Below are 26295 nucleotides of genomic sequence, written 5' to 3' on the forward strand. Positions count from 1 at the left end.
CCTACTGGCAAATCATCTGAATTTAGTGCATGAGTGAGCTCAGGTTTGATAACATTCTGCCCTTAAAGATATTGTGGCAACCAGTTGTCCAGTTCTATTTTATTTTAAGTTGGTCCAATGAGGTTCTTGCCGAGACCATAAGCATCTACGGAAGAAATCGTGCATTAGAGATGTTATTGATGACAACTCTCAAAGCTGGCTTTTTTATAACCACCGAAGTGTAAACAAGCCAAGCTCCCAAGCTGGACCTAGCTTGAACTTGGCTTGTTTTGTAATTAAGCTGAGCTTGAGCCGGCTCATTCAATTTCAATCCAAACTCAATTTGTTATGAGCGGTTTGTTTAAGAAATTTGGTAAGAGCTCGTGGTTCCTCGAAGAATTTCTATATACACTCTGAGCTAGTTTATGGTGGTGGAGCTCAACCTAATAGTTGTATCACATCTTTTTCATTTAAATTATGTACACCTTTAATAAATATAAATATAAAACTTCACAAATAATAAAGAAAATAATATATATATATATATACATATTATTTATTTATTCATCTGTATTTCAGGTGTAATTAAGCTTAGTTCAAAAAAGCCAACATAAGATCTAGTTCAGCTTAATTTACTAGTAGAACAAGATGAAATTTAAAGCTGAATTTTCAGCTGAAAACAACCTCCACCTAAATAGCTTGCTCGTTCGGCTTACTAGATTGCTGATTGGCATAACTGTGAGAAATGCTTTTGACACATTCGCAAGTATACATTTCTGGTATTGAAGCAGTCCTCTATAAAGGTCACTGTATAAAAGGTGCCATGACTGAATTTTTGCAGTCATGACAGCACCCTGACTTATTAATTTTTCTCACAATTTTTGGCATGAAATTTAAATCCATTGGCCATGAATCCTATATATATTTTTGCCACATCATTAGGACTACAAGCTAGTCATTGAACTTCATTTGTCACATGTTCTATCCCATCATCAAGCAACTTTTCAACCTAAATAATAATTAAGAATGTCTTATCTAGAATATTTTCATAACAAGCCTATTAACAATTAAATTTCGTATAATGATAATCTATATATATGAATGGTAACTCTTACATGAGAAGCAAACCTCCTGTGGAAAGTATTGTTTTATATGTATTCATTCTAGATTATTTCTATGGTTATCTTAAGCTTTGCATGGCGTCTCCCGTTCCAAAAATAGATTACATAAGACTGAAGGCTTTAAGCTCTCATTTGCATTCATTTAACAACATATATAACAATATATGTATCAAATGAATACATATATAACAATAGTTTCCACAGAAGGTATGCTTCTCATGTAAGAGTTAGCTTTCATATTTATAAATTATCATGCATACGAAGTGTTATTGTTAATACGGTTGTTATGAAAAATATTCTAGATAATACAATCTTGATTATTATATAGGTTGAAAAGTTGCTTGATGATGGGATGGAACATGTGACAATTGAAGTTTAATGATGGGCTTATGGTCCTAATGTGATGTGGGAAAATATATATAGGATTCATCATCAATGGATTTGAATTTCAGGCCCAAAAGTATAAATTTAAATGTCAAATAGTGGTGATGTCATGACAGCTAAAACAGTTTTCTCAAGTTATAGCAATGTTGCTCCCCTTGATGTCACATCCGTCCTCTTCTCTCCATGTCCTTCCACATAGGCTAAAAGAAGAATATTGATAGCAATATCTGCTCGTATTACTTCTATCACTTGTTTCTAACTTTATACATAGATTGATAGATAAATAGATAGATAGACGGATAGATTTAGGTCTTGTCTGTTTGTTCTTCCTATTTTTGCAAAGTCATTTCTTTCTCAGATGTTTTCTATCTGGTTGGTTTGATTGCTTGGATTGTACCTTTAACGTTCTTATGAGTTGCATATGAATCCTGCCTGCTTGAGCATAAATGAAAGAAAAGTTTCCTATCATTGAATTTTTTTTTCTTACTGGGGTGGTTTAGTTTTTTGGGGTATATTTTTGTGCTTTTCTTTCTGTTTTCCCACCTAAACAACTTCTGTATCAAATGGCTGAATGCAGGCAGGCAAGGTGTTTTTGATTTTTGTTTTAATGGAGCATTGTCCTTGCAGGACATTTGCTTAATCTGTCTATTACTTGAGATTTTCTTTTTCTTTCTAGTGTTGGTTTCTTAAAAAGTTGTCCCAAATATTAGAAAGTACTCATGTCTCGTTTTCTCCTGTTTTTTCTAGCAGGTGTAGCTTATTGTTGCATTCCGACACTTAATCAAAATAAATATGAGAAAATCATTATGGATGCCTACTGATCTAATGCTTCCCTTGCTTTGGAAGAACTATAAGTAGTTTCCCAAAATTTATTTTAACTAATATCTTTCTAGGCCTGGTCCAGATGAGGAACACACAATCAGCGGTCGACAGACTGAAACAAACCATTGAATCTCAGCATGTTTTAGATTATTACGTGAATTAGATTGTTTTTTTTTCCTCTCAAAAAAAAAAAAAGATCATTTTGGCGACAGCCAATCTGCTTATTATGATGTTTTCTTTCATTCTTCACTAACTGATACATGACTGCTATTTAAATGTCCAGCTTGGACATATCATGGTTTATACTGCTCCTAAATTGCTGACTGGCGTTATCATGAGAGACTGCTCTTGAAGCGTTGGCAAGTATCCGTTTCAGGTATTATTGAGGCAGTCCTCTAAAAGGTCATTGCATGAAAGATGCCATGGCAGAAGAGGCAGAGGAGGCTGGATCTCTTAACAGGACGCAAGAATCTGAATATATGAGCACTACTACCTCAGAATTTGCGCGACATTGTTCATTTCTCTGCAAATGTATGTCCCAAATCCAACTTTATCATCATGGGCATGGGTTGTGAAACATGCAGTCCTAATTAGTCCTATTGTTTTCCAAGTTTTTTCGAATAAATTTTTCCTAAAAGATGGAGAGTTTTTCATGGAACGTTCGAAAATGAATAATTTGGATATCAAAACAGAAAAATCTGTAAATCAATATAGTTTCAAAGTTTCCATGATGGAAGCACAGTATAGGAGCATCTGATTCGAGAGGAAAGCCACAGATGAGAGATGTTACAATATTGGAATAATTTGATTCCCATGACACTAACAAATCAGGCATGTTTTAGAGCAGAGTGGCAGACTTCGCAAGGACATTAAATAATTTGTATTTTGATGGCCTCCTCGAACGTCAGCCCTTCAAAATGTGGATCGGAGTGAGATTTTTGCACTAACCTGCTTGAAGTAATCTGCAGATGCTGGGAATAAGTTCATTGAATGGCTTTTATCTGCTGATAAGAATAGGAGGAAGTCAAGAGCAGGGCAGAATTTTTAAAAAACTAGCATATAATGTTGTCAGGAAAATGAAATGTCCAGAGTTAGGAAGTTGCATGGGTGTGTTTTATCCTACCAAATTCCAAGTGGGGATCCGGAAAGACTCCAGGCTAATCAATGGCTGGTGAAGATTGTTACAAATAATAACCTACTCCTAGAAAAAGAAAGGAACAAAGCTCGTGACATGGGAGCAGGCGCAAAACATTAGTGGAAACAGGACCTATTTTTTATCAGAACCAATCGAGTGCCAGACAGAGCCTATTTTAAAATTCACTACAAAAATTACCCATAAAGTAAGATAAAACCAAATGTCACTAGACTCACTACTGCATTTGATTTTTTTTAACAGATTCTGGACAATTCTAAGTGTCTCAAGGGTAGGAAACCAGAGGCCCTGAACAAAGATTCAGAGAGATAATCGAATAAGGTAATCTATCAAGTTGTTCGGTAGGATACAAAATCCACCGAATCTAGCTTCACATAGGATGACAATTATTAGCAAAACTAAGCACAGCACATTCAACATAAGAAAAAAAAAAGACAAATAAAATAAGAACGGAATTAACACACTGCATGATCCATTTCACCCAATAACATCGAACTTCATTGTTCCAGGATTGGCCACCTGAAGGTTGTCTTCTTTCATGAACTAGATTGTGCTCGTGGTATTACATAAAACAGACCAGATATTTAAAGAAAAAACTCAATCTGTGACCACCAAAAAGGATGTAGAAATAAGCACAAAACTCTCATTTTTAACTGTCAAAAAGAGTTAACAGAGAATTTACTCGGCTTTGTCATTTTGCTAGGCAGCAACACACCTAAGAATGACTTCCATGGCTAACTGGTGAGAAGTCTTTATTCTGTAGATTAGCAATCTCATCCATTGTTTAATCCATCTCTCTGTCTGCAAACAGTTCGAACTTGAAACCCTGATGTTCACTCCTTAATACCTTCCCATTTATCTACTATTTCCTGCAATTTATCAAATCCCTGCAAAGTAGTGGAGAAAGAAGAATCACATATACTGCAACAGTAATTTACTCTCTTTTTAACTCTTTCTTTCTTTTGTGTATGTGACGCTTTGGTGAGGGGTAGCCCTTCCCTGGTACCTATAAACACCCTGACCTTCATGAAGGTTGGATTCGAACCTAGGTCTCTGGTACAACCACGAAGAGACTCATCCAGCAGGACGAGCTCGCACCTCCACCTCAACATTTTGAAGACTGAAAAATTAGATTGCAATTTAAAGCAGTGCAAAAATACCAACTGCTTCTGTCTCTCATGCTACACACATTGCAATAAAAGGGTGTTTTTCTATCTCAACAGATCACACTACCACTGCTCTACTTAAGAAGGCATGAACCATTAGGTTCACTAATAAGTTCATCATTTGAGATAAAGAAAGGGCTTCATAAAAGAATATGCAAAGGGATATCCTAAAATGCTTGTAATGTGCAACAAAGGTGATGCCATATTTGGTCAATAAACCCTAACCAAAAAATGGCCAAGATCAAGAAGCAGTATATTGTTGTCCTAGTTGAAGAACCAGCCACTTGCAATTTGTATCTTTAGGCCTATAATTATCTGTGTCCTCTATAATCTTAAAAAAAGACATTATCAATTAGAGTATTCCATCTCAAGCACCAGATTCAACAAGAAGTAGATGGCAAGGATTAACGATTTTAGTAGATGAAGATATAGATATGATACTCACTGTTCTGGTTGTGAAGACGCCAAATGGTTCACTTTCCAGGCGTTTTACTTTCCAGTTGTAGAACAGCGGGTCCAAAACCTTTTCTAGATCTTGGATCTTCACTTTATTCATAAAGCACTTTGCTAGAGTAGTTTGGTTAGGCGATCCCCCAAGCCAGATCTGTTTGTAACAGAGAATAAACCAGGAGTTATTATTCATTTATTATTTCAACTTTCAATTGGCAGATACAGCTTCAAGCTTCATGTTAACTCTGTGTGATATCGAGAGTGAAAGATGGCTGTTAAGTACAGCAAAGCACCTCCAGGGGAGCAATTTTCTCTATATCTATGTTGGATATGGAAGGTTCCAGTTATCTCCAACACCATTTGATCCCTCAACAACTGTCAGAACTGAGGTCTCTACTGATAATTTTTAAATTTTATGAAAAGGATAAAAAAAAAACTTAATCCTTCAAAGCATATACTATTAAACTAAGCAAGCATTTTAAATACCTGGTAACTATTGGGGCCATCACCAACAAATCCCAGCTCAGCCATGTAAGGTCTGGCGCACCCATTGGGGCACCCAGTTACTCTTATCACCACTGACTCATCATTCTTGATACCCACCTAAGAGAGTTTTTAATCTTCAGAACTGAAAAATCTGCATATAAAACTATTTTTGCAATGTACTGTAACGTTATACAAAGAAAGGCTAACTAAAAATATACCTTATCAAGGACAGCTCTAACCCGTTTGAGGATGTCGGGGATTCCTCTTTCGGCTTCTGTTATTGCTAGAGGGCAGAGTGGTAGAGCAGGACATGCCATAGCAGTTACATTGAGAGGATCGACATACCCGGGATCCTGTAGATATGGTGAAGCAGAACCAGATCAAGTATTTTCCAATCATACAGAAATTTAATGAAGAAGCCCTTGATATTGACCTCTTTGTATTTCTATGTAACTGTCTGCTTTATTGCTTGATTTTAGTTCTATAATCAATACATTAGAACCTTTTGTGTACTATAATGAATTAATGATAGTTCAATAAATTATGATGCATTGTCAATATTTCCAAAAATCTAAAAGACTTCCCCATCAGATAATTTCCTTAGAGTCCCTCAAGTATGCAATTTTTATGAGACATTAAATAACAGTGACATTAAATAAAATATTTTGGTGTCCAGAAAGTGCAAAAGGAAAAAGTTTTACCAGCAGGCCAGCTTGGGCGAGAGCTGTGGTGATGGGTTCTTTCCATGAGCGGTCAATGTCGCACAAAATTATATTCTGGTTTGGTGTAAGGCACACATTCAAGTTATACTTCTCGATTATCTCTCTTAAAGTTTTCTTCATTGTGCCTCCAATACGACCATTATCAACATGCAGTCCACAAAACATAGCACCATCACCCTGCAAGAAAACGTGTAAAGATACAGAATAGTGAAAAGACAATTAGGAACTTAATGCAGTCCATATGTGTAAATACTCAATGATATGATACTGGGTCAACTAGGACTGGTGGACTATCATCGAGCAACGCTGCATAATACAAGTGCAAAAAGAAAAGGTGAGAATTCACCTATGTGAAAAGAAAGATATGAAATATGAACTATCCCATTTAGAAGTAGACCAGTAATAGGGCATGGCCCATTATTTTATATTTAGTAGTAACTGTTTCTAGTTTTTAGTATGTATTATAGCTGTGCTGTCATACTTAACATTTTACACAGCTTAATATTGTAAGTTAATGCCTTCTAGCTTTGTCAAACTGAAATTTCAGATGTCTGACATGCTGATCTGTGAAATTCATGGACATAACATTTTAAAATGGAGTTTAGGTCAACATAGTAATTGGATATACTTAATATGTACAAAATCAAACCTGTTCATGCCACCCAAGATAGCTCTTGAATTCCCATTCTGGTAGTTCTCGGAAGGTCTCAAATTTCTTCCCATAATACTGCTCCACAACACTCCGGAACTTGTCAATTCCCCATTCATTAACCAAATATTTCATTCTACTATACTTACGGTCATCTCTTCTTCCATGTTCTCTCTGTGTGACAACAATTGCTTTTACAGCATATAATATATCTTCCTTTGGGACATAACCCAGTGGTTGACCCAGACGAGGGAAGGTGGTCTCCACCCTGTGCGTTCTTCCCATGCCACCTCCTACCTGCAAAATTAAAAAATATCTATCAGTAATGAAAACTCAAGTAGAAGAGCTAGAAACCTAAAAGGAAGAGCATCAATCTTAATACCATAACTTACATATATGTTGAACCCTTGAGGTTCTCCATCACTATCGGAAACTACTACCACACCAATGTCATTGGTTAGAATATCAACTGAGTTGTCTCTAGGCACAGTGACTGCAACCTTGAACTTCCGCGGCAAGAACTGAGTGCCATATATGGGCTCTGGAGAATCAGGAAAATTTGTTCCATGGGAATTGTCATTACAGGCTTTAACTACTTCAGGAGGTTCTGCTGACATGATTTTCTCTCCATCTACCCATAAATCATAATATGCACCAGACTGAGGTGTCAGAAGTGAAGCAATGTTCTCTGCAGTCTCCTGAGCAAAAGTGTACTCTTTTGTGGTATATGGTGCTGCAGGTGCAAGCACATTTCTGTTCAGATCACCACAAGCACCAAGAGTTGAGCCCATATTTCTGATGATGGTACTCATTACAGTTTTGAGGTTCTTTTTGAGGATGCCATGCAACTGAAATGTTTGTCTCGTGGTCAGACGCAGAGTGCCAATGCCAAACTCATCTGCAAGTTTGTCCATAGCCAAATAGAGCTTGTTTGATACTTTGCCACAAGGGTTCTTAGTTCGAAGCATAAATTGGTAAGATCTTCGACCACGTTCATCTCGGTTAGTCTGTTGATAGCTTCCATGAAACTTAATCAACTGTGTAGCAGCCTCATTTATATTTGGAGCCTCTGTTAGCAGCTCCTCATTCAGGGGATATCTAAGAAAGTTACTTTGTTCCTTGATTATTTCAACCTTGCTCCGTTTAACTTCAGAAGAATCCGTCTTTACAGGCTGGATAAAAAATGCAAGCACCCACCAATATATGATTACTTCTCACTATATTAGAGATATAATCTGATAAAAAACTAATAAAAATTTCGATAACCTTTTTCCAGAAATTGACTATGGATGTGTATGGCCTAGGGGGAATGGAAATAAAAAATAAATATGTATATAAGAAATGCTAAGAAAATTTATTACCAAGGAACCTCAAATTTACCAACTCAACATAGAATAACAGTGAAGCAAAATAAAAAGGGGGGAGAGAACATGGTACCATTTTTTCAGTTTGTATTTTTATGTATTAAAAAGAAAAACAAAAATTCACCTAACAGAAGCTTCTATAAATAGCTACAACTGACGCTTTGTTGATATGGTCTTGTCAGTTTATATATATGTCATCATGGAATATGTGCAGCTACATAAATCAATGTATTTTGCATGGTTAGTAAAGCTGCTGAAAGTAATCCAAAGGATAATTGGTTAAATTCAATGAAAAAGAAGTTTTCATCACCATCTTTTGTCCTACAAAATAATAACATAATGCCATAAACAACAACTAAGAATGAACCGGGAAAAAATAAAAATCTAACTCTAGACATTACTTTTTCAGGGGCTAACAAACACCAACTATATGGATTTGTTTACCACTTCTAATGGTACAGCTTATTTCCCCCATAATCATATTTAGTACTGCAAAAAGGAGCTACTTTATCACAAATTGTGCACTTTATAGTATAGGCAATAATTTGTCCTTAAAAAGTATCTCAATCAACACCGCACTCCTTATATTACATTATTTTCATTAATAAGTGAGCTAGTTTTAGATGCTTTTTTTGGTGAGAAAAGAGCTGGTTCTGGATGCTTGATCACAAAGGAGCACATATTACATCCAACTTGAAGTATGGACCTAAATTCTGGCATACCAGAATGAATTTAAATAAGCATGATATTTATAAGCCTTACAACTCCTAAGTATACTTGTAATGGAAAAGAAAAACTACATAAATGCATAATGCTATGGCAACAAATTTGTGGGCGAAAACCCCAACAACATACTCTTTCAGAAAGAAACATCATGCTCTGAAATTAACAGAAAAGTGATGCTGAATATACAGGCCCAGTAGTACGAAATCATCTCAATGCTAGTTTGATGATGTAAGTGAAAAAAAAAAAAGGGGGAAAAAGGTCAACTGGAATAAATGAATTCAACTTTTGAACGCAACATAATTTTATTGAAGATGGCATCATAAACGAAATTCCAAGACCAGGAGAATATATTTAATTTCATCAGTCCTAGTTAAAAAGGAAAATGTCACACAAACAAAAGCTTAGCAGGTGATGGAAAATAAACCAACATGACACGCCATTTCAGAAGAACATTAAACGGAACAACACTCGGACTGGATTCAGACTATGGCTAAAGCTAACACCACTCTGATATGAAAAACCAACAAATCTTCAATTTTTCATGAACTACACTAATTACCTAAGCAAAATCTTCGATCATTCATCGAATTATATGTAGAAACAAGAGTCTATGAAGGGGGGTGACGATTTTTCCATCAAATAAACGAAATAAATCGACCCAAAATGACAACTTTCAGAATAATAAACCTCCAGGGACATAAAACCCAAGCAAATTTCGCCAGAACGCAGCACCCACCGTAGATATGGCCCTTGTAACGCCCGGAGAGCTCGAAGAAGGCATCAGTGGCCGTGCCCGCAGTGATCCGCCACGGGGAATCGATCTGGAAGGCCTCAATCCGTGAAATCCATGCATCTGGACAACCGGATCTTTCACGGCCCCGGCCAGCCCCGTCGCCGCCGACGCTGCCATCGCCGAGGACACGACAAACAAAGAACAAAGTTAGGGCTTTAAGAAGAGGAGAACAAGAACGAGAGAGAGAGCGGGAGATCTTGAGGGATTGAAAGGTAAGGAGAAAAAATGATGGATATATCGGCCGTCGCCGCGACAACACGGACGGAGGCGATGGAAATTTCGGGCTTTCGGCGCGTGGTGGTGACGGGAGCTGGTGGAAGGGGAGTTATCGTAAGGGAAATCCCGAAATTTTGATATTCTCACAGTAAGTTTGCCTTCTCAGTGTCTGGTTCTACCGTTGGATTAATGCGATCCTTTGTCGCTTGATGGGTCTTGCCGGGACTGAAAATAGGAGTGGGAATATCAGTTTTTACCACTAGATAAAGGGCTGCGGCACTCAAATAGATTCTGGTGGGATTTTCATTATTTGTATGTGGGTTCACCGAACCTGGACGTCTCTATCTTCCGTGGGATTGCACGGCTTCCTTTTCTGAGAAAATGGGGAACGGGTCCCGCTTGAGGCATCCATTCAAAATCGGGGATAAAATTGAGCCAGCCCGCCTCTTGTAATCAAATATGTATTTAAATTTAAATTAACTATGATGCTTTATTTAAAAATAATATATATATATATATAAAGAGAATATATTATAATTTTTTCTGAAATTTACATGTATCCAATTGTCCGTAAAATCTACACTTACAGCTATTTAAATTAACAATATTAATGAAACTGCTTACCTTACATAAAAAATAACAACTACCTTCTAATAAAAAAAAAAGATGCTCTTATTATTTTTTTTATGCCTTTGGTGGCTGTTATGTCTTTTAAAGTTTTTTGGATCATTTCTAAGAAAAAATTTGACATAGCAATTAAATCTCATTTAAGGTTAACAATTTAACTAATATCCTATTACGCTATGAGTTAAGTCAAATATGAGTTAAAATGTTAGATAAAAGTAAACATTAGAGGATAAGCATATGATTAACAAACTATTGGATATAAATATAATTTACTTCTAATTTTAAAAAAAATTATATATATATATAAAGAGAGAGAGAGAGAGAGAGAGAGAGAGAGAGAGAGAGAGAATTTAATGGGTAGCTTAATTTTTGTATGATAGATAAACAAAAATTATTAGATTTGCATTATGATATTAGAGATATAGACTTCAAGTAAATCCATAAATCACTTAATCCAACCTAAGTAGATAGTAAAACCCCATCATCCAAATTCAAGCTAGCCAACAGTTTTTACAGGAGCATGATTTGGGTTGAGTTGGATTAAGGAAAATTAGTTTAAGTTTTATCATTCTTCCTAAATTTGATCATATGTCTATCTTAATGCCGAGATCAAGTTTTGGTTAAGCTGCAATAAGGATGCATCACAACAATATAGAACAAAGTCAGTTAAACCAGTTAATGCAATCTAAGAAGGTTTAATGTTGGCTGTTTTTAAATTCAAAGCGACCCAAGTTTGGTTAGAAGGGGACCCCTTCCCTGTGATAGCTTGGATTAATGGTGTGGTTCTTTTGTAACTACCAAAAAAAACAAAAAAAAATAGTTAGAGCTCGTTTGGTTCTTGAGAAGTATTTTTTCTCATTGAAATTTGATTTCTGGAAAATAGATTCCTGGGAAGAGGATGCTTGAAAAAGTACTTTTGGCATGTTTGATTGACAATAAGAAAGTGACAAATTTTCAAAGTGTTTATGTTTGGTTGACCATCCACTTTTTTGAAAAAATTATGTGTAATTTCTATTATATCCTTAATAAAAATTAGGTCTTTAATGTTTTGAATCAAATAAAGATTTTTGAAGGGTTTTTTGGAAAAAATAAAAATGTTTTGATTTCCAAATCATGGGAAAGTAACTTTTCCATATTTCTCATGAAAAAAGCTTTCTCATTAAACGTGAGAGTCATATTCCTACGGAAATACAACTTTTCCGTCTTTCTCCTTTAAAAACTCCAACCAAATAAGAGGTATCTCTTTATTTTTTCATTGACCACACTTCTCCTCTTTCTTTTTTTGCGAACCAAACGAGATAATCCAAACTATGGGACTAGGGATAAATAATATTAAAATTGAATTAGAACATTTTTCTTTGGCAGGAACTGACACTATTATTTTATTCGACTAATGATGATATGGTGATAATAAAATCCAGCACCACGTAAGCTATCATGTTTCTAGTTTCCATAAATTAGCATTCTTTTTTTGAGTTTGTTCTGACTGGGAGCATTTATAATTGAGGTTCAAGTCAAAGGTGGACTTGAACCTTACCAAAACGAAATTGAGAAGATCCTTTATAGCCAAGCTTGAGTATATCTAGCCGGGTTTATTATGGGATAACTGCACCCAGAGTTGCACCTATATGATCTTAGGAAAAAAAAGAGAGGCCAGAATGATTAAGCCTCCGACAACACTTTGTAAAGCATCGTCTTGAAGGGAAAAAATTAGCCAGAGTGCTGGAAGGGCTTCGGACGACACTTTTAAGCGTCGTAGCATTTTAACGATACTCAAAAGCATCGTCTAATCTAGATTTTTACTAACGCTACTACAAAGCGTCGGCAACTTTGCACGCAGTGCTTAATTTTTCAATACTTCTTTCTTGCATCGGCAGGTAAGAACCGGCGAAACCCCTTTTTGTTATAGTGAGATAAGCCCTTATTTTGCCTAAAAGTGTATTAAAATTATAAATATGATTTGGATCTCGAGAGTTTTTTAACATATATATTCCCATGTTTTCAAGAAATAAATCATCTATTATGCAAAACTCAAGATAGAGTAATTAGATTTTTTGTTTAAGACTTTGCTTATTAAGCGGTTCATAAAAGCTTATTGCTTTTCATGTACCCTCGATAATTATTGGTTGAGCTCATCTAAAGGAAACTATGGTTTGACTTGAATAATTATGAGAATTCCTGCATCTTTATAGTTGAAATATATCCAAAACATTTCTTTTGAGAATAATTCAGTTGCCAATCTTTAACTTGAAACATCGACGGAAGAAAAAAGTTGTTTCTTTTCTCCTTGCTTTCATAAAACTTCCATTTTTTTTAAAAAAAAGTCTTGAGGTTATAATTAATTAGAATATTCTTCTATTTTTAATTGTTAATGAAGATGACATAAAAAGATTTGTTGAAACTCATTGAGATCATAAATTGTGGTAAATGCAAGATTTGAACCCAAATCACCAGTACTCAACCTGACTTTCCCAGGTCGGTAGCCTTAAGCATTCCTTTTTTTTTTTTTTTTTTGGTAAAAACGGCTACTCATTCAAATAGATCTAACATGAGTACAACCCGCCATATTCGAAGAAATAAAAGACAACAAAGGAGAAGGAGCGTCTATATTAGACGTCCACAACACATCCCCGGAATGCCGGGCCACAAAAGAGGCGACCCAGTCGGCGGCCCTGTTCGCCTCTCTAAACACATGACCCATCTGGAAACCGGCCATCATCAGAGCCATCCTCCGAGTCTCCCGAATCAGAGGGTGACCGTCACCGTATCTGTCCATCCCCCGGATCCAATCGATCACCACCGCAGTCTCCCTCGAGGAACACTCGCTCGGCTCCAAGGACCTGCCTGGCATAGGATAAGCCCTCCCAAGCAGCCCGCAGCTCCGCACCAACAACTGTAATCCCAGGAGTCCGACGCCCACCTGCAGCCACCAACCTACCACCGTGATCCCTGATCACAAAGCCGACCCCTCCAGTCAACCCGTCTAGTGACCTACTGCCATCGAAATTTATTTTGAGATAGCCAAGGGGTGGGGGTACCCAAGAGACAGTAACGAAAAGGGGCGCTGAAACAGCGTAAGAAGTACCCCAGGTGTCCCTGACCATCCCAGAAGAAATCTCAGTGGCAGCCGCCATAACCTCCCTCGCATGTCGTGCCGCTCTGTCCACCACCGTCCTCGGAGACTCCCGCCTCCCCTCAAATATGCCTGCGTTCCTATCCAACCAAATGTGATAAGACAGGTACGCCCTCCGTATACCCTCCGCCGCCAGCCTGGGCCTACACATGGAATCTCTCAACATCCGCAACAGATCCTGAATCGAGACTGCCGCATCAAACAAGGGGACCGAAGAACACTGCCATATCTGTCGAGCTCTAGGGCACAGCAGGAGAACATGCTCAATGGTCTCCACTATATCACCACACGCCTCGCAAAACTGCGATACCCCCATCCCACGCCGAACAAGCAAACTCCTAGTCGGGAGACATCCCCAGGCCACCTTCCAGATGAAAAGTGCCACCCGAGGATGAATCCGTAATCTCCATATCCATCCTCCCACGATCTGTCGCGCTGGCGTCCTGCAGAACAACGCAGAAAGATCCCTGGCCCTCACCCGCGACCGCCCCGTCGGAGTCCAGAGCAGCCTGTCTGACGACCCTCCAGAGGGAATAGGCAAGGCCAGAATCAACTCCGCCAACTGCTCACCAAACACCTCCCTGATCATCCCCACCCTCCAATGGCTCCCCTCAGCATCCAGCAGATCCCTCACCCTGCACCCAGCTAATCTCGCAGAGTCCACCATGGTCGGCAAACGACATAACGGCCAATCGGTCACCCAGCTGTCCTCCAGCACATCTATCGAGCGCCCATCACCAATCACCCATCTCATCTCCGGAAGCACCACCATAGCCCTGGCACACATCACACGCCATATCGGAGAGTGGTGACGCTCCACCCGCCCTCCAGGCACCAAGACACCATATTTGGCCCTCATCAGTGAGGACCACATGCTCTCTGGCTCAAGCACAAATCTGACAACATGCCTCGCCGCTAACACCTCCCGTCTCGTCAACAAGGACTGCACTCCCAGCCCCCCTGCACTGGTCGGCTGGCATACACTCTCCCAAGCCACCAAGTGGATCCCGCCTCTGCCGCTCCTCCTTCCCCAGATAAACTCCCTGAATAACTGCTCAAGGGACCTCAAGACTGCCACCGGAATATCGACGTGGGATAGAAGATAGATAGGAACAGATGAAAGTACAGAGCGCACCAGAATGATCCTCCCCATCATAGATAGTGAATGAGACTGCCATCCCTCCAGCCTGCATCTGACTCTAGTCACAAGGGACACACAATCCCTAACCCTCAGACGTCGTCCACATAAAGGCACCCCCAGATAGGACATCAGGCCCCTCTGCTCGCCCACACCTAGAACCTCCAGTATAGATAGCTTCAGCGCCCCACGCGTCTTCGGGCTAAAGATCACAGAAGACTTGTCCAAATTGACCTGTTGCCCGGAAAGAGCACAGTAATCCCGAAGGGTCTGAACTATAGCTCGAGCCGACTGCCTCGAGGACCTGGCTAAAAGCAAGCAATCGTCAGCAAATAGCAAATGGGAAATCGCCACCGCTCCCTCCACCGGTCTGTAAGCCTCCATCTCCTGACTCGACACTGCCTGCCGCAATAATCGAGACAACGCATCCGCACAGATAATAAACAACAGAGGAGAGAGGGGACAGCCCTGACGCAAACCCCCAGAAGACGCAAAGAAACGGGAGGGCGTACCGTTCACCAAAATAGCAAAGGAGGGCACCCTGATACAGCCCATCGCCCACCTGATCCAAGTCTCATGTATCCCAAACATCCGTAGGGACTGCTGCACAAAGTTCCACCTCATCCTATCATAAGCCCTCTCCATATCAAGCTTGATCCCCATCAAGCTTCTACTCATCGGTGCTCTGCTAAGATCAAACATAAACTCCTGAGCAATGAGCACATTGTCAGATATACTCCGTCCCTCCAAAAAAGCCCCCTGCTCCGGGGAAATAAGTCTAGGGAGTACCCCCCTCAATCTGATGGCGAGAATTTTCGCCGTCACCTTGTACAAAGTCGTACAAAGGCTGATCGGGCGAAAATGACTCGGCTCCATAGCATCCTGCCATTTCGGAATCAAAGCAATGAAGGTCCTCTGCCACTCAGCTGCCATCACTGCTGTGCTGAAGAACTGCTGTATAGCTGCCGTCACATCCCGTCCAACTATCCCCCAATATCGCTGAAAAAATACCGGTGGGAACCCATCCGGCCCTGGCGCCTTGTCCCCTCCGAGGGACCACACCGCCTCCCTAATCTCCCTCTCTGATGCAGGACTAATCAAATCAGAATTCTCTTCCTCTGTGACCACCACCCCTGGCAATGGGATCTCTGCTAGACTCGCTCCTCCAATCTGCTCTGTCCATCTGCCCCTAAAGAAGCTCACCAGAATCCTCTGTATCACCTCCGGCTCCTCCGACTGCTGCCCCTCCTCATCCCTAATAACTCTGATCCTGTTCTGACTCCTCCTGATCACTGTCGCCTGGTGGAAATATCTGGTGTTCCTGTCCCCCTCCATGATCCACTGTACCCTCGCCTTCTGTCTCCAGAATATCTCCTGCTGTCTAAGTAGACCATCATGCAAAGCAAGTAAGGACCTAAGCTCCCCAACCTCCTCAGCTGACAGACCCCCCCCTCGGGCCTCCTGATCCTGTAACCTAACAATGGCCACCTCAGACTCCTCAATCCTCCTAAAGATGTCTCCCACCTCCTCTCGATTCCATCTCCTCAGCCTCCTCCTCGCCAACTCCAATCTCCGGGACACCCGGTACATGGCATCACCCCTCACTGGAGTACTCCACGCCTCCCTAACCATCTCCCATGAACGGGGGTAAGAAAGCCATATCTTCTCAAACCTGAAAGGGGGATGCACCGGAACAAAGGCATCAGTACTCACCAGCAAGGGACAGTGATCAGATGCAATCCTGGGTAAATGAGACACACGATGATCCGGAAACCTCTGGACCCACCCCGCTGTCGCACAAGCTCTATCAAGTCTCTCCCAGACCCTAGCCGGGCCCTGTTGATTGTTGCACCATGTGAATCTTGGACCAGAGAAGCCCAAATCAATCAACCCATTTGTAGACATAAAGTCCTGGAATTCCTTAACCTTCCTCTCGTGGGAAAAAGGCTTGCCCCCCATCTTCTCCTGAGGATCGACAATACAGTTAAAATCACCCGCCATCAAAAAGGGGAGACCCTGATCAACCAACTGCGATGCCTCCTCCCACAGCCGTCGCCTCTCCCTGAAGTCAGTGCTCGCATACACCGCCGCAAGAACCCAGGGATCGTTCATGCCCTCCGAAATCACCAGAATCACTTCTTGGCCACAAACATGGAAAGAATCCAATCTACACGACTCCAACCTCCACGTGACAATTATCCCGCCCGACAATCCACGGGACTCCACAGCATAGAAACCCCATGACCGAGGGAGCACCCTCCTTGCCTTCTGAAGGCCCCTACCCGATAAGCGGGTCTCAAACAAAATACAAATATCCGGTCTGTTCTGCTGCACAAACCTTCGGAACGCCGGGGCAAATGAGGGCTTCCCCGCACCACGACAGTTCCATAGGAAAACCTTCATTGTTCACCCATGAGAGTATCACAACCCGCCATCCCGGGATTGCAATCATGAAACACCACCTCATTCACAGCACCATCACTACCCAATCCACCTGTGTTCACCTTCCCCACTGCATCCTTTGCACTTGATGTTTAGCTCTCTTAATTAGTAGGATGTTACTTAACATATGTCAAGTCTAGCTATACAAAATAATATTGAACAAAAATTTTGGTCATGCACTTGACTCCATAGTTAAGGAATTGGTCAATAATATCATATTGAAACTCTAAAATCTTTAGCTACTAGGAAATTAACAATGTATATCAGACTTGACAAAATCAAACTGGAATTAATTGCATGCTAACAGTCTTCTTTGAGGACATGATTGCTTGCTATAGTCACAATATTTTTTTTCTACAGCAAGATGTGAAGTTGTTAAACTTTAATTTTGGTAAGTTACTTTGACCAAGCAATCCAAGATAGGAACTGAGCTCAAGGCATGTTGAGAGCATGGTCAGACTGGATACATTTTCTTCTAATATCCTTCATTTTTTCAGACATTTCATTCCCATCTTTCCAATCATTTGGGGTCCAAAATGTCCTTTAAAAGAACTTATCATGGAGAATTAATGTCCATAAGATTGAAGAAGGCAATTGATGTGCTAGAAATTAATTCAACCCTGCTTGGAGTTGATCCAAATAATGCATAAAGTTTCGTGCTTATCATTTGGTTTATGAGTTAGATAACTATTTAGAATATCAGAGGAATAATTAGGTTTCTATCTAAACATTAGTATGTAATTGACCTAGCTTGTAGATCTTATGTGGGAAAATTATTAGCTGAAATGCGTGAGCACAAGGCTGAGATCATTCACATCATGCTGTAACTTCAAGATTCTCTTAAACAAACAAAGCGAAGAACATCGAGGAGTTCATACTCATACCAATGGCCACTAAATTAGCATTAGCATTCATCCAATATGAATATTATATGATCGTCATAGTAATTAAATACTTATGAAGACATATGACATTTTAGTACAGTAGAATTCCTAAGCTAAAAAAATAAATAAAAAATTAGCATCATTGCCTTCATTCATACCCAGGAAACTTTTTGTAGGATGGACTAAACCTTATTACTTAAATCTTATGACATGAATGGTAACATTGGCCAGATTGTCATTCCTGTGGATCCACCGACGGCTATCGAACATCAAAGGACCCAAGCATGGATGAAGTTGTGTGACGACTCTGAATCTTTTGTAGCTAGCATATATATAGGTACTTTTAATTTTTCTGAAGTGGATAACAATGCAACAAAGAAACTTCTATGAAAGATAGCAGCCATAGATTCCAAGATTGGTCTCAAATCACTAAAACATGGAGCCAGAAAGGCGAGTAGGGATGGAGAAAATCAATCAATCTTGCCAAGTGTGAGGAAATGAACCCAATGGAGGTTCAGAATATATTCCAATAAGGGCCATCGTGGTTGTCCACATTTAGTTTTGAGATGCTAGTTAAATATAGACATGCATATAAATGAGAAAAACCTAACGTTCCCATAAAATCTTTTGTGTGGGTTAAACCTAATGCTATCAGCTTTATCAAGTGGAACATGGAAAGGGGTAAAATTTTGGGGTACATTTGGTAAATTTTAGGTCTAAATTGCTCAATTTGGACTCTGCGCGAGGAAGAAATAAAGAAAAATACGAAGTTGGTTGTGCCTAGATTGACATAATTTTGCCCAACTTAGACAACTCTAAATGTGCATTTTCATTTGCTTCACTTAGCATCTGGACAAATAGTTCAATGACAATCCTTATGAAGAATAATTCAATTAATTTGATAGTTACATCTAATACAGCAAGCTTCTGACAAATAGGATTACGCAATAGTTTATCAATTAAACTTTATAAGAACAAAAGAACAGAGAATAATGTCGACGGTCGATTGAGTCAATTAGCACTGCAGAACACATGTGACACACCTAAGAAAATCCCAGGCTTGCTGTAACATAGTTTGGTTGAAGTGAAGATACAGCAAAATCAAGGCCAGCGGCATCGTTCTGCTTGCAGTAGGGTTCCAACAAACTCTGAAGCCATGTACTTGGCAAAAAAAATTTAAACAAAATGTTATCATCAGCACAACAATTAATTCCACCAAAGGAACATATTTGAATAATAAGACTAGAGCATGTTCATGGAAACACATATTGCCTAAGTCTTCAAATCTTTCTCTGTCACAATAGTGAAATAGCTAGTCAGACAATCAGGTGTATGCTAATGCATTAAAGGAAACTAATTAGATAAGCAGTATTAACTAAATTCGAAGAGAAACCAATAAGCATGAGAATGCAGGAAGGACAAAGTTGTAACTTTATGACCTGAAGAAAGGAAGGAAGATATCATCATGAAACAATAGAAAAATGGAACTGTTTTTAAGAAATTGAAAAAACAACATTGAGAAAGAAAACAATAGGAACAAATTATCACTCATTGAATCTGTAACAATTCCATTAAAAGACGAGGAGGGGAAAATTAATGAGAACAAAGCAGATGTCAAGGAGAGAACGGCCAAACTGCAACAACAGGAATGGACTTTAATGAGTTTCTTCAAGATGTGGATACCATTTTTCTTAGGAGAAAACATTCCAGATCATCAGTATAGCAATTCAAAAAGTTCACTAGAAATCACTCAGGAGAATATCTAAATACAAAGACTAGATTTATTTAGTTCTCAGCTACAAAATAAAGAATGTCCATGGAAACATGCATCACTAAGCTCTCAAAATTTTTCTGACAAGTATGGTGGTAACCAGGTGCCCATCTATGCATTAAACCGAACTAGAAAGCCACTTGGTTTCAAGACCAATACATTTAACCTATAATTCATTCCAAAACTGAAAATTTAAGTGACAGGTTCAATATAAAGGACTTCAAAGTAGCTGATCTCATTTAGTCTTATGAGTCGATGGCATATATATTAAGTCTTCTTGTCCGGCCAGGAGCACCTCCTTTAAGCGAGGATACGTCAAGCAGAAATCTATTCAAGAAAGACAGGGAATTAGATCACAGGCAGCAACTCATAGAACCCAGAAACCAGGCACAACAGCACTTACAAGCTAGTGCGTTCTTTTCCCAGTTCAGAAGTTCTGCAGTGTATCAGAAATTTTTGATCTTTGTTTGATATTGAGTGACTCAGAGGAATTTTGAAACTTTTCGCAGCTGTAACATTATGAGATCATACCAATTGTCATGACTCCGGAAGATCAAATGTAGTAAATCTCAAAGATCAAATACAGTAAACAACAGCCAAATGAAGAACTATACTTGGCTGATAATTAGCATCAGTTCTGTCATTTAAAGCAAGTAATTTCTGCAAGAACAAGAATTCTGTCAGAAAAGATAAACCTTGGAAGCAACTTTTATCAGCTAAAAGAATCTAGACAGAATGCAGTACAGTTAAAAGAATATGAAACCTTGAGATTCTCATAACATGTTTCCAGGTCATCATTCACCAAGATATGATCAAAGAGACCCACAGATTTTCCTTCATCAAGTTCCGCCCTTGCATTTCTAAGTCTTTTTTGGATCTGTTCCTCAGTCTCAGTTCCCCTACATACAACAGAATCAGTGCATTCAGAAATACTCAGGTGGTTCAAAGGAAAGAGCAGTAAGAAAATAGAAGAAGCAAATAATCCATAATGAATATCGAGCATATAAATACCTTGCACGAAGACGCTTCTCAAGCTCCTCAAATGATGGTGGGCAGATGAAGATAAATGATGCATCAAGGGAACCAGCCCTGACAGTTCTAGCACCTTGAACATCGATATCAAGAATACATCTCTACAATTGGAGGGGAATTATACATGTAAGCTATTAAGTTAGAGATACTAAAGTGGCACACTAGCACCCATCTTCATGTTTGTGATCAATAGAAGCAGATCATTTAAATTTACCTTTCCAGCATCTGTAACTGCTTCAACTGCTTCGATACTCGTTCCATAAAGATTTCCATGAACTAATGCTGATTCAAGGAATTTTGCCTCTCTTATCTCTTTCTCCATGATGCTTCGTTCAGTGAAGTGGTAGTGAACTCCATTTATCTCCTTCTCTCTTGGGGCTCGGGTTGTGTGACTCACAGAAAATCCAAAAGTTGTTGGGAATTCTTTCATAAGTTTTGCTATTAGTGTGCCTTTACCTACTCCAGAGGGTCCACTGATGACTACAGGCTTTGGGCCATCACCTACAACCCCCTTGGTCCAAGCAACCACATCAGTGCCAAGTAACTTCGCTTGTTCTCTTACATATGGGGTGTCCACCTAGCATATAATCCATATAGAGGTTCTTAAAAATAAAAAAGACAGCAATACCCAAAACTCAATAAAACATTTCCTAAGATCATTGCTATATTCTAATTGTTGGAATAGTAGCTTATCAGCTAGCACTTGCCACTAGCCTCCTCTGCAAGTAAATTAATGCAGGACGTTTTTGAATTTTAAACTCAATGAACTCAACAATAATATCGTTCGATAGTGGCATTGCTGTGTGGTACCAAGAGGCATTTAAAAAGGCTGGTCCCGCATATGCTCTACAGTCAAGATACATAATACATGCCATTTGTGCCATAAAATTGGTAACTATAGAACCAATCCTTCCACGCCCTCTATTTGTCATGCTCATCGGTTGCTCTCAGGCTGTCAACAAAGTGGTTTTGGTCTTTTGGAGCAATTTTTTGGAAATATCAGACAATATAATGTTCAGTATTACACCATTAAAGAAGTGATCGGCAGTGAGGCACTCAAGAATTCCATTACGTATTAGATTGACTACTGGAAAGCCAATTAAAACCTCCGGCACCCATGGAATATCCATGTATTAATTGAAACGTTTGGAATAATTGCTATAACCAGTGTTTTAAAAGGCTACAAGAGGAGGCAAAACAGTTCAATCATAAAAATGCAAGGTGAAAGTCTCGAAGCAGTTCAAAGCACAAGCCTCGGGTATAAGCCTCAAAAAAATAGGCATATCATTCATGGGTTGCTTCCGACCATTGCTTACCCTCCATTAAGGATCAAATAGCTTAAGGTGTCAAGCATAGGGTAGCATGTTAATACTCCAGAGATAATAGAGTTAAGAAAATGAAGTAAGTGAGTTTACATCTTACCTGGGAGCATAATCATGACTATAATAATTACTGAAACTACAAATTAGATTTTATCTTTAATCCGAAAGAGATACTATACTAGGAAATAAAGAGTCACAGACCCCTTCCTTGCTTCGAAAATCATTACAAGAATATATTTAAATTTGTAAATGTAAGTATTAGTCAATGATCCCAAGGCGGAAGCCTTGGCTTTCTTTTACTGCCTCGCCTCAAGGTGTAATCTTTTTAAGCCTCAAGGCTAGCATTTTTTAAACCATGGCTATAACATGATTCATAAGCATATCTAGTTGAAAAGCAGTTTTCGGTAGTCGAACCTCAAGAAACCAGAAACAGTCAGCTGCAGAACAATCCCCCTTGAGAATTAAAATCTGATCATTGTTCACAGGAATAGATGAGTGGCCTTTAGATGGCATTGGTTTCGAACCCAATATGGTAGGAATCAACCTGCCAGCTCAACCAAAAATTAGATATTTTAACTGTAGCCTCAGAAGAAGAACAGCAAGAGGTCGGGCATGGACCAAGGAGATACCATTTTCCTGTTGACTTGTCAAAAATTTTGACATCAATTGACAATCTTGCTCCATCACTGGACCCTCCAATCACATACTGAACATCATAGACATGAACAACTGTTAAGATCTCACAAAGCTGTACTGTTACGTGAATATAAAGTCAGAGAAAAGCAAAACAAAGTTGAGCTACTGTTGTGACTTACGATCTTGTCATTGACGATAACAGTCTGATAGCCTTTGGATTCTGAATCATATCCAGCAGGCAAAACTCCATCTGGAACATCGAATAGATTATCTGAATTCTCCTGCCCCTGATGAAAATTCAAATAGATCAGGCACAAAAACCAACTAACCAGAAAACTTGACAGGCAGTTAACCAAGAACACTTCGTTTTAGAATTCAAAATTATTCTGCTTTCTTCACAAGGACAAATATACACTACTGTTTCAAAATAACCATCTTACCATGAAGAGGAGTTCCCTTGTCTCCAATTCAACTTTCTAACCTGAAAAACAAAACAAAGGATTCATATCAAGAGACAATACCCATCAGATGTACAATTTGATTTCAGCAAAGGTTTCAACTTTAGACAATCTAGTGAATTTACAGAGAAATGAAAGCGAAAGTATGGAAAATCTGGATGCATAATTCTTGAAAGTAAACCTTTTCAAAGGAATTACTTTTTTACAAATGAAAATTTAGGCCATTAAATGAGGAGAAATATCACACCATTTAAAATCTAAAATCAAGATTTTCCGCATACAATTCATGAAACTTCTTATTAATACAAACAAGAAGATGAAACTCATTGCTAGAATCCTATATAAAATACGAAATACGCTGAGAAAGGCCTAACTATTACCTTATACCCAACGAAAACCAATGAATTAAAATGAATATAAACTTCATGCCAACACATACAGCACATGAGATCCAAACTAAGAACCAAGTTAAACTCAGAGCCTTCTTCACAAAAACACAGTTTTAGATTTGAAACAGAACAATGAAATTTTTTTTATCAAAACTTCAACAACAAGTTACATTAGAAACCAACATCACCTTAAAAAACAACCAAAACCCATCTACGTATTCACCAAAAAACGAAAACCCATAAAAGAAGAAGAAAGAACAATAGCAATGGAACAAAAGAAGAAAGAAGCTAACAATAAACACCAAACTCACCAAAAAAAAGGGACAAGGAAAAGAGAAACTAACCCTTGATGTTGAGATTTATATATATCTCCAAGCTAAAAATCAAAGAACAATGCGCCCAAAAAATCCCAAAAAATAGAAAAAAGGCGTTTCTGGGATTAGGGCCAGGGGCCTGGTCTTCAGGAAATCGGCTAACAATAGCAGTGCTCCTCTCTTTCTCCTTCGATTTCCAAATCCTCTTCGCAATGCCCCTCTTTTAGGAGCCAAAAGAAAAAAAAAACAAGAATATAAGTAGAAAAATTCAACAAAAGACCCAGAAGAAAAGGATTAATCGTGGTATGGACTATGGGGTTAATTACAAAAAAAAAATTAAAAAACCTGTTTTTTATAGAGAGGAAGCGTCTCCTACTCTCCTCCAGCCTCCTTCTTACGATTCCCAACGGCCGTTGCACGGTTCCCACTCAGGTCGGTAACGGCTTCGGCTTCCAGCCAACCACTTATTCGCACAGGAGGTCCTACGAAGCTTCTGATTCGGCCGTGATCACCTTTTCTCCATCCTTTTGTCGCGTTTTGATGGTCAAGAAATAATGATGGGCGTTCCTTGATTACGACTTTGACTTCAGTGGACTGTAGGCGAAGTTGAGGGGGAGGAAAACGAAATTATTAGGTCGACCAGATCCCGGTAGGGATCCTAAATAGATTTGTTGTATTCTAAAATAAAATTATTAGATAGATTTATTTCATCTTAAACCCATAGATCTAGTCCAAAGGACCAACCGTCATGTGTCTTGGTGTGAGTGGACCGTAATTGGTGTGAATTTGACCAACTTTAGACCGATTAAGGGTTGGGTTAACAGCAGTGGGTATCAATTTTAGCAAGTGACAACTTTCAAGATAATGAGTTTGATAAATGTCTAAAGATGTGCAGACATAAAAATTGTTGCATTTGTCGCATTTAGAGCCTATAGCTGGGGATGAAATGGAATTAAACTCATTTACACTAGGACACTTGCAAGATTGGTAGAGCATATGCATGAGAGGTTCTGCTGTTTATTTACCGGGTGTTTAGATAGTTCTATATAGTATTTGAAAGTTGTTCTTTATTAGTTTATTTAGATGCCTGCACAACTTATTTATTAATTTTTTTTATACGTTCGAGAGGGTAAATCTATAAATGGTGCAAGTAAGAAAATTTTTTTGTTTGTTTCTATTTTTTTGATGGCAAATGATAACCATCGCCCCGGGGGCGATGGTTAAGAAATATTAATTGCTTCCAAAAGACAACTTCTTGAATATTAATTGCTTCCAAAAGGCAGCTTGTTTCCAGAATATTAATTGCTTCCAAAAGGCAGCTTGTTCCAAGGATATTAATTATTTCTAAAAAGCAGCTGGGAGAAAATGTAATAAAGGTGGTTGGAGATTAATTATTATCCCTTAACCTGGGATGATTAGTGGGATTCAAATTATATTAAACATAGTTGCCCCGATCCTTCTTTCCTTTCCTCCTCGTCGAACCCCGCCCGCCATCGTCTTCCTCCACTGCCGGCTATCTTTTTCGCTGGAAGCCGAGATCTCAGGTGACGCTCCCCCCGCCCCCCCCGCTCTATTTGTCTCTCACCTTCCATTACCACTCGTCTTCCGCACCCACACCCTTTCTTCCTCCTCCATTTCGTTCTCTCTCTGCCATCCTTCGTTGTCTTTCCTAATCGATGGCGGCGCCGTGTACCATGGTGCTTGGTCGTCCTCCACCCACACATCCTTCTCCTCTCTCCCCTCTCCCTCCCCCTCTCTCTACCCCTATTTAGTCACCCATTTAGTCCCCAAGCTACTCTAGGGACAAAGTAGCTCATGTCTTTTTCATCTTTATTATTTGCTGCTTTGTTTTAAATTTCAAATATATTGTTAGTATGGTCCAAACAAGCTGAGTGTATATGGATAACCACTTGTGAGTGCACTATAAATTTCTTTGTTTCACTCCAGCTCTTGACTAGTTTTTTCTTGCTATGTTTTGTGGCTGTATGATCAATATCTATTATGACTCAACTTTAGTTGTTAGTTCAAAGCTATACATAGACTCAGCTTTTGTTTAAGACATGTTAACTTGTTTGTTTATCGATAGGGGATAGCTTTAGCCATGAATACATTTGATTT

The 26295-nt window shown here is 39.1% G+C and overlaps 2 protein-coding genes across 4 annotated transcripts; both read right to left on the reverse strand.

The window, feature by feature from the left end:
• Positions 1 to 3903: 3903 nt before the first annotated feature.
• LOC103722261 (sulfite reductase [ferredoxin], chloroplastic-like) lies at positions 3904 to 10130 on the reverse strand. The gene is made up of 8 exons (XM_008812741.4): positions 9759 to 10130; positions 7325 to 8104; positions 6933 to 7229; positions 6263 to 6460; positions 5780 to 5914; positions 5562 to 5678; positions 5071 to 5229; positions 3904 to 4346 (listed from the first exon to the last, which is right to left on the reverse strand). The coding sequence occupies exons 1-8, from the start codon at positions 9930 to 9932 to the stop codon at positions 4293 to 4295; spliced, it is 1914 nt and encodes a 637-aa protein (XP_008810963.3). The 5' UTR covers positions 9933 to 10130; the 3' UTR covers positions 3904 to 4292.
• Positions 10131 to 19120: 8990 nt separating this feature from the next.
• Positions 19121 to 24772, reverse strand: LOC103722260 (guanylate kinase 1-like). 3 transcript variants are annotated; one of them, XM_039116751.1, is made up of 12 exons: positions 24523 to 24772; positions 24208 to 24397; positions 23457 to 23497; positions 23196 to 23303; positions 23010 to 23086; positions 22795 to 22924; positions 21273 to 21635; positions 21038 to 21159; positions 20790 to 20925; positions 20641 to 20686; positions 20430 to 20535; positions 19121 to 19416 (listed from the first exon to the last, which is right to left on the reverse strand). In XM_039116751.1, exons 3-12 carry the CDS (start codon positions 23457 to 23459, stop codon positions 19299 to 19301), a joined length of 1209 nt encoding a protein of 402 aa, XP_038972679.1. In that variant the 5' UTR covers positions 23460 to 23497; positions 24208 to 24397; positions 24523 to 24772; the 3' UTR covers positions 19121 to 19298. The 3 variants fall into 3 exon arrangements, with proteins under 3 accessions (XP_038972679.1, XP_038972680.1, XP_017701944.2); XM_017846455.3 differs by lacking the exon at positions 19121 to 19416 and adding an exon at positions 20017 to 20353 and having other exon boundaries at positions 24523 to 24766; XM_039116752.1 differs by lacking the exon at positions 24208 to 24397.
• Between the last annotated feature and the right edge of the window lie 1523 nt (positions 24773 to 26295).

This window comes from Phoenix dactylifera, unplaced genomic scaffold (assembly GCF_009389715.1).
Source record: "Phoenix dactylifera cultivar Barhee BC4 unplaced genomic scaffold, palm_55x_up_171113_PBpolish2nd_filt_p 000130F, whole genome shotgun sequence".
NCBI classification, from domain to species: domain Eukaryota; kingdom Viridiplantae; phylum Streptophyta; class Magnoliopsida; order Arecales; family Arecaceae; genus Phoenix; species Phoenix dactylifera.

What these genes read in the sequence shown, in the direction of transcription:
- LOC103722261 (XM_008812741.4), bottom strand. Translation starts at nt 9,932, where the DNA reads ATGGCAGCGTCGGCGGCGACGGGGCTGGCCGGGGCCGTGAAAGATCCG. An exon ending in CTCAAGGGTTCAACATATAT is followed by an intron (nt 7,230 to 7,324) that starts GTAAGTTATGGT and finishes TTAATTTTGCAG; the next exon opens with GTAGGAGGTGGCATGGGAAG. An exon ending in TCGCCCAAGCTGGCCTGCTG is followed by an intron (nt 5,915 to 6,262) that starts GTAAAACTTTTT and finishes CCATATCTACAG; the next exon opens with GATCCCGGGTATGTCGATCC.
- LOC103722260 (XM_039116752.1), bottom strand. An exon ending in ACTGTTTCTGGTTTCTTGAG is followed by an intron (nt 21,636 to 22,794) that starts GTTCGACTACCG and finishes ATTATATGCTAG; the next exon opens with GTGGACACCCCATATGTAAG. An exon ending in CATGTTATGAGAATCTCAAG is followed by an intron (nt 20,687 to 20,789) that starts GTTTCATATTCT and finishes TTGTTCTTGCAG; the next exon opens with AAATTACTTGCTTTAAATGA.